Source organism: Hippopotamus amphibius, chromosome 9, assembly GCF_030028045.1.
Source record: "Hippopotamus amphibius kiboko isolate mHipAmp2 chromosome 9, mHipAmp2.hap2, whole genome shotgun sequence".
NCBI lineage: Eukaryota > Metazoa > Chordata > Mammalia > Artiodactyla > Hippopotamidae > Hippopotamus > Hippopotamus amphibius.
In genome coordinates, this window is record NC_080194.1 from 91,513,046 (window position 1) to 91,528,256 (window position 15,211).

General features: G+C 50.2%; 1 protein-coding gene across 2 annotated transcripts in view; it reads right to left on the bottom strand.

Moving 5' to 3' along the window:
* TMPRSS4 (transmembrane serine protease 4) overlaps positions 1-15,211 on the bottom strand; it is a 35,574-nt gene that overhangs the window by 18,453 nt on the left and 1,910 nt on the right. For both annotated transcript variants that reach the window (XR_009055503.1, XM_057749237.1), the window contains exon 2: positions 1,175-1,208. Coding sequence is in view for 1 of the 2 variants with exons in the window: in XM_057749237.1 (XP_057605220.1) it covers positions 1,175-1,208 (34 nt within the window). In the remaining variant the exon portion in view is untranslated. The remainder of the gene's footprint in view (positions 1-1,174; positions 1,209-15,211) is intronic.

The window sequence follows — 15,211 nt, forward strand, 5'->3', positions numbered from 1 at the left end:
CCTTCCTGCAGCCTGTCCTGCCCACTGCTGCCGGACAGAGCTTCCCGATGTATTGCTCTCATCCCATCACGTCTCTGCTCCGGAACCCTGAAGGGCTCCCCATGACTTCCGTATCTGGACCACACTCTTCTCTGGGCTTTCAAAGCCAGTGTAATTTGGCCTCTCTCTCCCATCCAGATGGACTTGCCACTGCTGGTCCCCCCCAGCCCCCGTTCCACACGAGCAGGTTCACTCCCTGGTCCTTGCACAACCCGGAATCATTCTTAACCTCGGGATCTTAACTTGGCACTGATTTCTCCCTCCTGAGCTCCCTTAACTGTTTTCTGGTTTGGCAGTTTCCAGGCTTACTCAGGTGGTGGAGCACTTGTATGTCTGGTGTTCTCTGGGGACACCATAGAATACTGTTATATTAAATTCAAAAGTAGAAACTGGACATCATTTTACCTGCTGAAGATTCTATTGTTTGTGACCTTTATTAACTTGTGACCCTGAAATAAATAAGCTGTCAGAGTAAGTGGGATTGGTCATCTCTTTATGAAGCTGTCATATTACTTTGTTCTTTGCTCACTCATGTTGCTGATCCAGTCTGTCAGGCATGGGTATCAATGGTTTAAGAAAGTGGAACAGGAGGAAAAAAAACCCTCCCTTTGGGAACACTTTATCTATTCACTTACTTTTCCCCTGTAAGTTAGGCAAACGTTGCCATTTTCTATTCTACCAGTGAAAACACCTTTGTCCAGCTTGTGTCTTGGCAGCACGGTCAGACTGTAAACTCTGTGAGGGCAGGGACTTCAGCTGTTGTATGTACCGCTTCAGCCCAGGGTCCAGCCCAGGGCCTGGCCCAGGTGGGCACTCGCAGTATTGTTGAAGAAATGAGAAAATGGGTGACTGAATGAATGCATTAGAAAATCACTGCTGCTAGGATTTTAGGTTTGTTGGTCCTATTTCCCCAGAGACCATGCCTCCTACTTCTAGAATGAATCCTGGAGATTACACTTGCTCAATACATGTTTGTTGAAAGATGGATGGATGGATGGATGGATGGGTGTCTCCTGTAGCATTTAGCACTTGGAGGTGGTAGAGGGGACTATGCAAGAGGGGTTCAGTATCTACTTGGTAACTGATTGAAACTCAGAGGCTGTGGTGGACAAAGGAAAGCCAGACCTGATCTTACCGAGGCTGTTCAGGGGTTGATTGCTGTCAGGATCCTGTAATTGAAGGAAAAAAGTCAGTGAGTTGAGGGAGGGAACCTCTCAGGCTGGAGCTAAGAGAGCCAGGGAAGAGCTCTTATCTGTATTTCCTTCTCTCTGCTGAGTTGAAGTTGGGGGGGGAGCTCCATGATACCTAAAGAATTGATTCAAAATATAAAATTCAGTTATGCATATAAAAGACCTGGTATAATAGGTTTACTAGCTGTAGCAACTAGTTAGCAATTGAGAAACAACTGGCTGCTGGGCTGTTGTGTGTATTGCTGAGTTTCTTAAGATTATTCTGCTCTCCTGTCTGTTTTTGTCAATTGTTTGTCTACTTTTTTTTGGCACACGGGCTTAGTTGCTCCGCGGTATGTGGGATCTTCCTGGAGCTGGGATGGAACCCGTGACCTCTGCATTGGCAGGTGGATTCTTAACCACTGCGCCACCTAGGAAGCCCTGTCTACTTTTATAGATGTTGTAGCTCTGTAAAAACTTGAATGGACACTTCACAAAAGGGGATGCTTCCATGGACAATTAAGTGTCAAAAGATGCTAGATATTACCACTAATCAGACCAGTGTAAATTCTCTCTCTCTCTTTTTTTTGGGGGGTGGGGGGGGGGATGTGGCTTGTGGGATCTTAATTCCATGACCAGGGTTGAACCTGGGCCCTCGGCAGTGAAAGTGCAGAGTCCTAACCACTGGACTCCTAGGAAATTCCCAGGCCAGTGTAAATTGAAACCACAATGAGCTAACTCTACAGAGACGCCAGAACAGCTGACAAATAAAAAGCCTGACAATACTAAGTGCTGTTGAGGATGTGGGGCAATTGGAAACCTCAGGCACTGTGGCTGGGAGTGTAAATTGGTACAAATATTTTGGAAAAAGGTGATTCTACTAAAGCGAAACATATGACCATTCTATGATTCTATGACCAGGAATTACAGCCAAGAGAAATGAGTACATCTGTCCAGCAAAACACCTGTACATGAATCTTCATACTAGCTGCATCCATAAAAGCTAAAAATTGGAAAAAATCCAAAAGCCAATCACTGGCAGAATAGATTGTGGTATATTCATATAATAGAATATAACTTAGCAATAGACAAGAATAAACTAGCATGAAATGCAATGACGCATGGACGAATCATAGAGACATAATAATGATAAAAAAGAAACTAGACACAGAAGAGTATTATTTCTTGTATATGATTAAAAGGTAAAGTTAATCCATGGTGGGAGACAGCAGAATAGTGATTACACTGGGGCTTATTGGAAGGAGCACAATGGAGCCCTCTGGAATGTTGGAAAAATAGACCTTGATCTATGTTGGTTACATGGGGGTGTACATGTGCAAAAATTCATTCAGTGGTGTACTTTAGATTTGAGTACTTTACTGAACGTATATTATACCTAATAGAACAGACAAATAAAAGCAAAAAACTACCAGGACATTAATATTTGTGCGAGTGTCATCTTAGGCCACTGTCGACACACATACACAAATACACGCAAGGCTCTGTTTCTTCACTCACTTGTACCACTACACATGTACTCAGCACATACACAGCCACATGGGGCACACACAGGAGCCCGCACACTGAGGCTCTCATGAGAAATACTTGCACACTTTCGTGCAAGGCAGAAGTTAGGGAATGGTGATGGTTAAGTTCTCGCTCTCCTGCCTCCCGTGAACTCTCTTCTCTTTCTTCCCCCACCTGGCAGAGGACCTGGAGCCCCTGGGCCGAGCGAGGTCTAGGTCTCCACTCAGAGACTTGCCAACCCACTGGCTGACGTCACGGCTGCTCCAGTGGGGGAGGAGGAGCTGCAGGCCCCTGGACTTTTCCAGCTGAGAACTTTCCCAGTCCTATCTGGGAGTGAGAGGGCCTCTTCTAACCCCGGGTGGGTGTCTGAGATTAGAAACTGTGGGGTCCCTGGGTGCTGCCTGCTCCCAAGGTTCAGCGTGGGGGACATAGTCATTGGGAGAAGGGGCTTCTTCCTTTCTTCCCAAATTCTATAGTCTGCTGGAGAGACGGCCTGGCTTTGCCCTGTGAGGGTACTAGGCCATGGCAGCTGGGGGCCTAGCAGAGACGGCCAGGCTCTGCAGGGGCTGAGTTGGAACATGAGCTCTGCCTCCTATTAACTGGGAACTTTTGGGCAAGATTCTTAACCTTTCAGAGCTTCAGGTCTCCCCTTGGTAGACTGGGGAAAATGACACCTGCTTCAAAGTGCCACTGTGAGGATGGGTTATCTGGCAGAAAGTGCCTAGTTCATAGAGCAGCTCCCTTCCTGGCCCTTCCATCCTGTGCCCTGGGGCATTTGGCGCGGGACTGTACCCCAGCACTCTCCCGTCGGGTGGTCTCAGTGCTCTGCAACCGGCTTGTACCTAGTAAAGACCCTGTAAATGATCGCTAAACTGAACTGAACACCGGGCTCTGCACTGTAGTTCCTTCTGGGCCTTCTCTCCTCCACCATCACCAGGGCCTGGATCGGGAACTACTTCCAGGATGAAGATGAGAACGAATCGGGCAACTTCGCTACGGTAGCTACAGAGCCAGGAGATAATCTTACCAACAGTAATCTATACACAATCGGCATGCAACACTTTACAAAGCCCTTTTGTCAAACACAAAGGCGAAAAGAATGAATACTTGTCTGATAACCAGAGTGGGTAGCGTTCAATAGTTAAGTATTAAACAAATATTTGTTGAATGTCTGTTGTACCAAGCACTGCTCTAGGAACTGCGGATTCAAAGACAAGTGAGAAATAATCACAGCAGGGTGGTAGAAGTGCCCAAACAAGACAGGTGAGGCCCTGCCCTCAAGAAGCTTGTATCCTGGGGTGGGGGGTGGGGAGGGAGTGGGGGAGTCAGTGGGAGAGTAGGGGAGGCCAGGCCATCAACAGCTAAACCCAGAGAGTGATGGGTGTTATGTAGAGAGTAATGCGGGCGATGGAGACAGCGCCTGGCTGGATACTCAGAATGGGAGGTCTAGGGAGGGCGTCAGGCTAGGGAGGGCCTCTGGCCTGAGACTTGAATGACAGGGAATAGCCAGGCAGGCAGGAGCAAGCTTGGTGTGGGAGGAACAGAATGGAGAGCGGGTGTGACTGCAACAGGGAGGGATAAATAGATGGGCGCTGGGAATATTCAAATGTGCTTTGAAGATGAAGGCCATAGACACCACCAATAGACTGGATGCTCTTGGGTTTCTAGTGAACAGGCAAGAGGGTATTTGCTGAGATGCGGACGGCCACAGGAAGGGCAGGTTGGAGGGGTATCAAGAACATCCAATTAGTGGCCAGTCCCCTGTCAATTCATTCTTTTTCACGGAGTCTACCTGCACATACAAGTCTGCATTGGTTGAAGTAGGTAGGGCTCTTTTGTCTATTATTTCAACAAACATCGACTGTTCACTTTTAATGTGTCCAGAATTGTGCTAGAAGCTGAGAGAAAGAGGGAACAAAAGAGGCTTTCAGTCTGTACTTTCTGGGGCCTTGGATTCCTCATCTCTGAACTGAAGTGACCTTAGTACCCCTGGATAACATGTTTTCAATCACTATTGACTGGATAGTGGTTATTAAACAGACAAAAATCCATACCTTTTGAAAACAAAAGAGAAAGAGGAAAAAACACTGCAAGCTAGAATGACAGAGGCTGAAGTTCTCTTGGTCATTACTGTACCCCTGGGGTCTCCTACAATACCTGGCACATAGTGGGTATTTAATAAATCTATGGTGAATGAAAACATTAAGGAAAATACCACAGTTTCAGGGCTCAGTCCCAGGCCAGCCTTGAAGACGCTGACTGTGGTAATTCACCCAAAGGAATATTATGCTGTCGTCAAAACACACGAATATAGTGCCACAACGTAATGGGAACGGCATGAGTAATTTCATATTAAAGGAAAAATTCAGTCCCAGAAGATTTCATCTAACACAGAATCTTTTTCATAAAAAGGCACAGAAATGATAAACATGAGATTCAGGATGATTCTAGCACCATCTCCGGCCGATCAAAGATGTACAATCAAGATTTGTTGAGTTAATAAACAAAAGAGACTTGCCCACCTACCTCAGCAAGGGGAGCTCCTGGTTAGGTGTAGGTTACTGTTAAATTCTAGCTTTGGTTTTGGGTGGTGGGTTTATGGAGGCTTATTTCGTGGCTGAAGCTGTGTAACTAGAGGGTGAGTCACAGGGAGCCCTGCATGGACCAACAGTGAGAAATGCCATGAATCAAGGATTATGGTTTATCCAGGGCCGTGCGCCTGAACGTCAAAGAGAAAATGAAAAAGCAGCCGCCTGGTTCTGCTGAGGGGTCAGAGGTTCAAACTCCCATCCTCCTGCTGCTCTGCTCTGACTCTCACGCTGCCCGAGCTCTTCCGTTTAGTGGCCCACCCTTTGGCTTTTCTTGAAGCCTCTCTGACAAACATCTCCAGCACGGCGATCAGAGATGAAGTGTTGCTAAAATTCTGGGAAGGGGCGCTGCTGAAGGTCAAGGGCATCGGGGAAAATGGGCAGGGAGGTGGGTGTGTTTTAGGCCTACAAGTGGCAGCTGAGGAACATCAACGCCAATGACTGTCCCGAGCAGGATAAAGATGGGGACTCCCAGCAGCTGCGCCGCCTTTCAGAATCATACCCGAGCTGGCGGAAAGAGGGAGGGGGGCTGAGAGATGTGGGGACCAGGTGAGATTCTGAGATCTGGCCCCTCCCCAGTGCTGTGGTGGGTCCCTGCCTGATCACAGCGTGCAAGGCTGAAAGGGTCTCTGGAGACCATCTCAGGAGACTCCCTTGTTTTCTGATGAGAAAACTGGCCAGATGGGAAATGTTTTGCCCTGCAGTTGATCAAGGGATGGGGGCTGAGAGGCCACCAAAGACCAGCTGTGCCTCCTTCTGCTTGGCTGGAGGCGTCTCTGTTTAACCCCAACTTGAACTCAGCCCCTGGCCACAACAGCCACAGCCCAGGCCCAGTCCAGAGCATGCAAAGGTGTTGCCCTTCCCCTTTTGGTTGGGGCTGCTGGCTGCGTCTGGCCTGTCTGCTCTGTTGATTCGGTCTGCGGCAGAGCCCTGACTCACGGGGCCAGTGCAACCAGTGTCTGACCCAGGGCTCATCCAGGAATGAGGATCCTGCTGTCTGGAGTAACTTGAAAGGGTAAGAATACCTGGGGTCCCAGAGCCCAGGAGGGCCCGAGCTGGAGGAGGTGGGTGGGGTGCGTGGGTTGAAATTAGTTGGCTGAAAAACACCCACCCCATTGCCTGATTTGCTCAGAGAATCTTCTTTCTCTACTTCTCAGTTGGTCGCTGGTGGCAGAAAGACATTAATCCAAGATCCAAATGTGGAGGCAGAACAATGAATTCTGCAGTTGGGTATCGTTATATATCTTTCATAAATGCTGTGAGGATTAAATACTCTCACAACAACCCTGAGAAATTATCCCCACTTTACACAAGAGAAAACCACGACTCCTATAAATTGAGCACTTGCTATGGCCCCAGAGCAAGCAAGTAACGGACCCAGCCCTTGGGGCCAGCCTTTTGGACTTGGTGGACAGTTTTCATTTCCCCACTGTTTCAGGAACCTATGTGGTTGTCATCAACAGGTACTGGGTCCCTCTGATTCTCTAATCCCCTGCAATGAAGTCTGGTTGCAGTTAATTAGCATGCAGACAACATGCAGAAATTACCCCAGCACCTCCCCAGCCCTTCCTCCTTCTGAAGGCAAACCCACCTCTGCTTTGTTCCTGACCCTGCTAAATCGTCAGTGAACAGGGCTAAGACTGTACTGAGGAAAGGGCCTACTGCAGAGCTTGACACCTAGTAGGGGCTTTATGGATATTCGTACCCCTTCTTCCCTCTCTTCCATTAGTTTTGCATCTTTCTCACCTGCTTCTCCATCCTTTATTCACTAATTACCCTCAGCCCCTGTTTTAGATCCCAAGAAACTCCTGGCTGGGTTTAGCTCAGCTCCAAATCACAGATGAATATCTCAGCTGTTTCCCTTCCAGCTCAGAGACAATGAATGAAACATAAGGCAGCTCTTGTTTTTAATGGGGTGAGGATTAAGTGTACTGCAGAGAAGACAAAGACCCAGCCAGGGAATATGAGCTCTCATCTTGCCCTGACTTCTGACTTGCTAGGTGGCCTTGGGCACGCTCCTCAACCTCTCTGAACCTCAAGGTCCCTTCGGGTAATTGGGAACTCTCTTTCAGAGATGATGAAGCAGATAAGAGCGTTATTAAACACACAATGAAATGGGTACCACCAGGCTAACAACAAGGCAGAGAAGAGGCAGCTGCTCACAGAGACCAAAGGAACAGAAAGCCTGGCCAGCTCTTTGTCTGCTTTCTTTGCCAAGCAGCCTGCCCCTGGGGGTTTCTTTCTTTCTTCTTCTCTGCAGTGCTAACTCTGCATTTCTTTATTCGAGAAAGAAGTTGGTAGGGGCAGAGCTGGGATGATTGGGGTGTAGAAGGAGAAAAGCAGGGGCCTACAGAAAGGGGCTTTCTGGCTCTGATCTGATCTGTGGCAGCTTCAGGCTCCCATGGGGTCTAAAGCCCTGGCTTCCCATGGTCTCTCTGGGAAAGCCTAGAGCAAGGATGCTGCTGTTGCTAGGTGATGGGACATACAGGTCCTCTGTGGCTCTGGCAGGTGGCAGTTGGTTGCTAAGGTTGGTGACATAGCAGGGAGGAAAACCCAGGGGAGGGGGTGGGGAACGTTTTCTGGGTGAGCCAGGGTACCTGGAGGCTGCTCCCAGTCAGCTTGCAGAGTGGGACTCGGCCATCGCTGGCTCAGGTGCTCAGAGGCAGTTCTGAGGGGCCTCACACTGTTCTGACCTGTGAACCTGCATCCCACCCCCAACCTGACGGCAAGCAGCTTTGTCCTCTCCATCTGCAGTCTGGTGCCTTTGCTAGACTGGAGCTAGTACCCTCTCTCTTGGGTGCCTCAGCCATGACAGGTAAGGTGAGGAAAGGGGACATAAAGTGAGTGCTGGGGGATCACAGGTCAAGGGAGGAGGGTGTGAGTTTCCTGAGACGAGCCTAGCTGTGCTGCAGCAGCCCTGAGTGCGTGGAAGATTCTCAGAGATGACAAGTCATGCTGGCTTTCAGGTATCTTCTGAAGTGTTAGCCTGTCTCCAGGCAGATCTCCGCTTTCCCCAGGCCATGCTCAGGGGGGTATCCAAGCCCTGGCACGGAGGAGCCTCTGGAAACATCCTCACTCTCTCTACCTTGTGCTGAGGCGTCCTGACAGCAGCACATTTTCCTTTGGACCAACCTCAGCCTCGGCTGCTACATTAGAAACCATTTTGCCTTGTTCTAAGCCACATAGGTGCTGACCTGCTGGCAATTTGAGCTGAGCACCTTGGCCCCATCCCAGAATATAATGGCTCTGGGGCAGGGCCTGGGGCAGAAGGCAGGTGTCAGGTAGCCTGCCATTATCCTGCTGCCAGCCTGCTGTTCAGCTGCCGTCATTTAAGAATCAGCCTTTATGTACAGGCACAGCTCTCAACTCCAGGTAGGGCCAGGGAAGAGGGTGAAGGTGTAAGGATTCCTTGTTTTACAAGTGGGGAAACTGAGGCACAGAGGCATTGTGCTGTCTCTCCCTAGGTCACATGGCAAGACCTTGTGAAGGGCAGGAGTGAGGTATTAGTACATACCTCTTGGGTTGAGTCAAACTGAAGGAAGCCCTGGTTCCCCAATGCAGAGCTCTTGCCTCTAGGTGATGCTGCTGTTACCTGTCTCTTCTCAAATCCCATCCTTTGGTCTCAGGAGAAGCAGCCCTTTCTCTGTAGCCTCTGTGAGTTCTGTCAGCAATTCTATTTTATTTAGTTTTCTTTCTACCCCAGGGTAGTGGGTCCATCCAGCCCATCTTCCCTTCCCTGCAGGGTCTGATGGGAAGGAAGGTGCCTCATCTTTGCACACCTGAGGACAATGCCTGCGCAATGGCTGAAGGGGACATGAAATCCATCAGGAGTCAGGCCACCCAGACTGACAGGGACCCTTAAGGGTTTGCCTTTGGGAAGAGCTGATGTATCTCAAAGCTTGGCATGGTTCTCTAAACCTTGTAATTTACCTGAACTAGGGAACGGCCATCCGTGATGTAGGCTGAGGTTTATAAAAGAACCCCACAACATTTATATTGCCTTTGAAAAATCATTCTCCCCTTTGCTTGTCCTGAATTGTCCTTTAAACTTTAACTGGGAGAGAAATGATGGGGAGGAAAGAGGGACTTTAGTATTATAAAGTCTGACTCTTCTATTTATCTGTGAAGCTATTATTTACCTTAGGTAAATCATTTAACATCTCCTGGACCCAGTTGCCTTCTTTGGGACTCAGGTGTGATAAAACTGGCTATCATAAAACCAGATAGTGAGAAAGGTTTTGTCAGGTGCTTTACCTCCTAATTACAATGCACCTTTTCAAGCCCACAGGAACCCCAACTTGTGCTCTCATGATTGAACAGTCTTGCTCATGGTCCCCCGCAGTTGGTGTTTGTGGTCTGAGGGGTCTCAGCTGCTCTGGTCAGAAGGGGTCTCTGCTCCTAAACCCCCTGAGCTCTGAGGCAGGAGCACTGGCCTGAATCCAGCTCTTCCCCTTATTGGCCATGTGGTCCTGGGCAAGTTACTTAGTTTTTTTGAGTCTCAGTTTTCTCATCTGTAAGATGGGGAGAATATGATCTATTTCACAGGGTTGCTGGTGAGGATTAACTGGGATGATGCATGTGGCTCAGTGCTTTGACATACAGAGGAGATAGCATGTGAAAATGTATCCCCTCCGATACCCTGGGGGGTGGGGGAGCAGGACCCCCCACAGCGCTGGAGGAGGCTCCGCAGGCGGCTCTGCGCAGGGCAGGACCCAGAATTCTCTCTTGTTCTGGATGCTGCCAGAGAACCAGCCACTAGTGGGCCGGCTTGGCTGCTGCAGCAAAGAGCTGCCATCTCCTGGCCAAAGTCTGTAGTGATTCCCGGATCTCAGCCCGTGAACTCTGAACTCGTGATCCTGTAAATAGTGCTTCAGTGCTGCTTCCATGACCGCTCTGCATCTATTACTTTGCAGTTGTATAACCCGAAGCTCCTTTGCCACTTTCCTGCCCACTCATATAACTCTGGGAGCGCTTGGTGAAGTTTTTCCTTTCTGGGCTGCCAATTGCTAGGGGAGGCTGTGTTTTATACTGGATGGAGCACAGGCCTCAGGCAAGTTATTTAACCCCTGGGAGCCTCAATTGTGTGTGTGTGTGTGAGTGTGTGTGTGTGTGTGTGTTTGTGTGTGTGAGAGAGAGAGAGAGACAGAAAGACAAATTCAATGTCTTCATCTTAATGAGACCAAAATATGCACAGTGTATAGCACATTGCCTGTTATATAGTAGGAATGCAATAAATATTAATAACAACAATAATCATACTTTGTCCACTCAGTAAGGCACTGTTCTGGGGCTGGATATACAGCAATGAACAAGTAGACAAAGGCCTCATGTCTGCGGAGTATATATTGCATTGTTTTTGTTAATAATTAAGAACAATATCAATATAGAACCTAGCAAGTGCTGGACATAATAGATGCTAAAAAATCATTAATTATTAATGAGAAAGAGCCTAGTAGAGGGCCTAGCATGTGTGTAATAGGAGCTGAACAAATGGTAGCTATTTTATGGTCAAGGCTTCTGACTTTAGGGAAGGAATTGAAGGACGATGGTGCCCTGGGGGAGTTAGGGGACCAGCGCAGTTAGGGGACCCAAAGTGATGTCATGTGGCCTATGTGGTCTCTCTATGAACAAAGGGTGGAGGATGCAGGCCAGAGAAGTGAAGACGTAGGGTAGCACAGACGTGATCCTTTAAAATGTGTAGGGCTATCTCAAGGCGGAGGCAAAGAGGACGCTAAGGATGAATGGGGAAAGTTACAGAAAGATGGCCTTCTCTTGGCAAAGGGAAGATTGTTTGAAGCCACAGAAGCACTGTGAGTAGAAGCCGGATCGCAAAGGAAATTTCCCCAGTAGACAAAGGCAAGGCCAGATACGGGCTCTTCAGCACCCTTGGGGGTGTGGGGGAGCCCCCAGAGGTCGCTGCAGGGGGAGGGAGGCAGGGGAGGAGTGGGTGGGGGTCACTCCTTTCAAACCCTGCAGCTCTGGCTGTCTCTGTTCTCCATGTGGGGTTCTACATCACACTGCAGGGGGACAAAGGGCTCTGAGCGGAACCAAATTTGGTGAAACCACTTATCTGGAAGACCTCTACAGTCCTTTTCTTTAGGGCCTGCGATTCTGAAGAGCTTGCTGTGAACCTGGAACTTCTGATGCATTGTCCCATGGATGAGACTAGTCCTAGGCCTGATTTACTCATGACAGTCTCTCTTTAAATCAATTTTCTGTCTTTAGTGATCTCATGGTAACTCGAGTTTGTTTGTTTGTTTGTTTCCTAAGCAGCATCAGGCATGAAACGTTTTCTTGGTTTTCTTGAAAGTTTAAATTAATTACGTCCACTGGTTTCCTGTGTCCATGTGTTTTTTTCCTCCTTAGTGATCTTTAGTAGGTTAGCGAGGGATGCAGTCTCCTTGCAGAAATTGTCTTTCCTCCAGTTGGTTGCACCAGCTGATGCAGGCTTCCCTAGATGCATACTTTATCATAAAATCTATCAGCTTCTAGACAGGAAAGTGGGGCCCCCTGGTCCTTTCTAGTTTAAGTTCTTGTCCTAGTTCAAGTTCAGCTCTTATGGGTCCACATCTTAGAGGAGACGGAGGGCATGAAGGAAAAGCAGGGCACTTGATCCCAAACTCCCAGAGCTTAGATGCCAGCCCTGACTCCTGTTGGCTGAGTGGCCCTTCTCAAGTCACTTGAGCTCTTTGGGCCTCAGTGTCCTCATCTGTACAAGGAGGATCACTACGGCTCAGAGAATTGGGGTGAGATTCAGGGAGATTCTGGAATGTGCTTCTCAAACCACAAAATGCTGTGCTTCCCGTGTTCAGGTGGAGATGAGTTGTGGCTGCTGTTGTTATTATTCTCTTTAGAGCATCAGTGATTCCTGCTCACCAGGGTAGGTCCTCCCGGCAGCCTGGCAGGATCCTCCTCCCTGGGAATTGGAGGTGTGATCATGCGTGAAGCCCCCAGTGTCAGGGTGGGAACGGGATGAAGGTGAGATGGGGTGATCTCAGCTACGTTGCCCCCTTTCTGTTTCATGTCCGTGGGTGAACGAGTGCCCTGCTCTGCCTGGGGTAGGGGGAAGTGGTTTCCCCTGGAGCATATGGAACCGAGGGCTTCGATTTTGGGTATTCTTCTCTGAATCTCCCACTGTGTCTAGCCAGTGCGTCGTGCATAGCGCATAGCGCATGCTCAGGAAACACGCACTGAATGAATGCATGCATGTTATAAAGGAAGAAATTAAGACTGTAGGAAATGCCTAAAGCATCAGCCACGTCAGCAGGCAGAGCCCGTCCAGACTGATATGCAGAACATTTCGTGACAGAAGACATTGCTGCCGTCCCTGGATGGGTGCCCATCCCTGAATGGGTGCCAACTCAGTCTCTTGCCCTCTTCCTCAAGTCTTTCACCTGCTACCCTGTGAGAGTTTCCGGTTGCATGTGAATTATGCCAGCAAGCTGGAAGCTGCTCTGGGAGGGAGGGGTGGCGGAGAGGCTTTGCGGTTTTGAGTCTTTGCGAATTCCTCTGCTGCAATCCTGACAGTCAGAGCTGTAGGCTGCAAGGTGGGGTTCAGCACGTCGCAGGGGGATTGCCACATTGGTTCTGCTCAGACTCTCTCTCTTTCCCATCACTGGGATTTCCAGGTGGGCTCAAGCCTCACCCCTGCCCTGTCTGGGATGCAAACAGCTTGATAACAGCTCCAGTAGCATCTGGCATCTTTTCCAATCAGACTTGGCTAAATCTTGTTTTCGGTGTCACATAAATCAGACCTCTCATTATAGGGGTTCCAGTCTTTGGTCATTTATTTGTCCTTCATTCACAAACCTTTATGAAGTGCCTGTTCTGTGTCAGGCCCTGTGCTAGGTTTGGGGCTAAAAAGACACAGAGCCTCCACTAGAAGCTCACAGTCTGGTGGCAACAGGTTTAGAAGAGAATGCAGCAGATGAACGCATTTCAGGTTGTGGGGAATCACTGTCTGAGGGAATCGCTGCTTGGGCATTTGAGGTGCTTTACGCAGGCAGCTGTTTTCATCTGAGCAGGAAGGAAGGCTGAAGGGAGGAGAGCTGCCTGGGAAATCTGAGAGGCCTGCCAAGATTTTCAGGCCTGAGCGCGTTTGTCTCCTGCTGTCCTGGGTTAGTTCTGGGGCTTCAGAAAGTTTGTCTGGAGTTCCTGAGCCTCATTTTTGGGCTCTTTCTTCCATTTTCCCCCTCTGCCCTGAACAAGTCTCTTCTCACTTCCCACATTCAGCTCCTCAGATTTTCTTAGTGTTTGTCAAGGGCACAGGCTGGGAGTGAAGGGTGTTTGCTGCAGATGACTGCTGGGGTCTCGACTGCACCGAGGGGAGGTGGAGAGGGTGAGGGGAGAGGCCCGGGGACACGGACCAGGCCTGACTTCTAAACCACTTCTCCGTGTCAGTAGCCAGGCACAGAGCTCCACCCCAAGGGCAGGCGGGAAGAGCCCTGGGAGGCAAAGAGGGCCTGGGGGATGTACGTCCACCTCACAAGAGCTGTTCCCTCTGCCTGGCATGGCCCACCTCCCATCGCCACCCCTCCCCCCTTGTTTCATCACAGGAATTGATGTGATTGATAACCATCTGCCCCTCCCTGCCCTCCACTTCCTCTAGACACTTGAGCTCTGAGTGCAGGGCCCAAGTCTGCTTTCTCTCGCCAGCCCAGCGAGTCTAGTGTGAGCACAGAGGAGGCACGCTGCCTGTCACTTGGGATGGATGAGTAGCGCTGAATGCCGACTGCCCTACCTGGGAGGGGGAACGGTGGGCTGCGCCAGGTTCTGGGGCGGCTCAGCCCAAAGCGTGAACCCCTGGCAGCTGCAGGGACTCCACCCTGGCCCAGGCCCCCCTGCGCTGCAAGGCACAGTGGGGACCCTCAACCCGAGCTCCATGCAGAGCCTGCACAGCCACCCCGCGGGGCCCAGACCTCAGCTGTGCCCTCTGTGCGCCCATTGCTCCAGCCACGGCACCCTCCCCTTTGTCCCCCACAGCCACGCTTTCTTGCTCTTCCCTCGGCCTGGAATACCCTTCCCACCTTCGCTGCCTGGAGAGCGCCTGCTCATCCTTCAAGGTTTAGTGCAAGTACTTTCTCTTCTGGGACAACTCACGACCACCCCTAGAGAGAATTTACTGCCTTCTCTGCTCCTGGGGTACCTGGCACCGCCTCTGGTATTGGATTTGTCACACTCCCTGAGCATCCTTTGCTTAAGGAGCTGTCCTTCCTCTGGATTTCAAGCAGCTCCAGGGCAGAACCTAGGCATCGTGCCCTCTTGCCCTCCTTCTGGCCATCTAGAGGCTGACCAATAGCAGGGGCTGATTAAATGGCTGTTGGAAGGATGGAGATACTTTGAGGGACACAGCAGGTAGGGAGGGGGCCTGGAGAACAGGAGGGAGCCTAGCCCGCCTTTGCCTATCTTACCCTCTTTCAAGTGCCCAGCTCTTCTGTCTACAAGCCAGGAAAGCACCATCAGGGCTGAGTGGGCTCCTGGACTCGGCCTCTCTCGGAGGTGGACCCCACCCATGCTTGTGGACCCCCGCTGCCAGCAGGCTGGACGGCTGCCCTGCCACATTCCTGAGCCTCAGGCAAGCCCAGCCACCCCTAGGTCTGTACCAGCTGGCAAATCAAGGAGGAGGCGGTAGGGAGGACCTGCTTCCTGCAGGGCAGCCCGAGGGTTGGGCTGACCTCTGGGGTTGAACACCCTACCCTGGTAGCTCATGGAGTGCTGGGGCCTCCTGGGCAGTAATGAGTTAAGATTGGGATGGCTAGTCCTAGGGTCTCAGGCTTCCCTCCAGGGCTCAGCTGTAGGTATCAGGTATCAAGGGACACATTCCCCTTGAGGGGAAATGGGGCTCAGACCTCTGCCCAGTCCCCCTCCCACCCCCACTGGCTCCTGTGT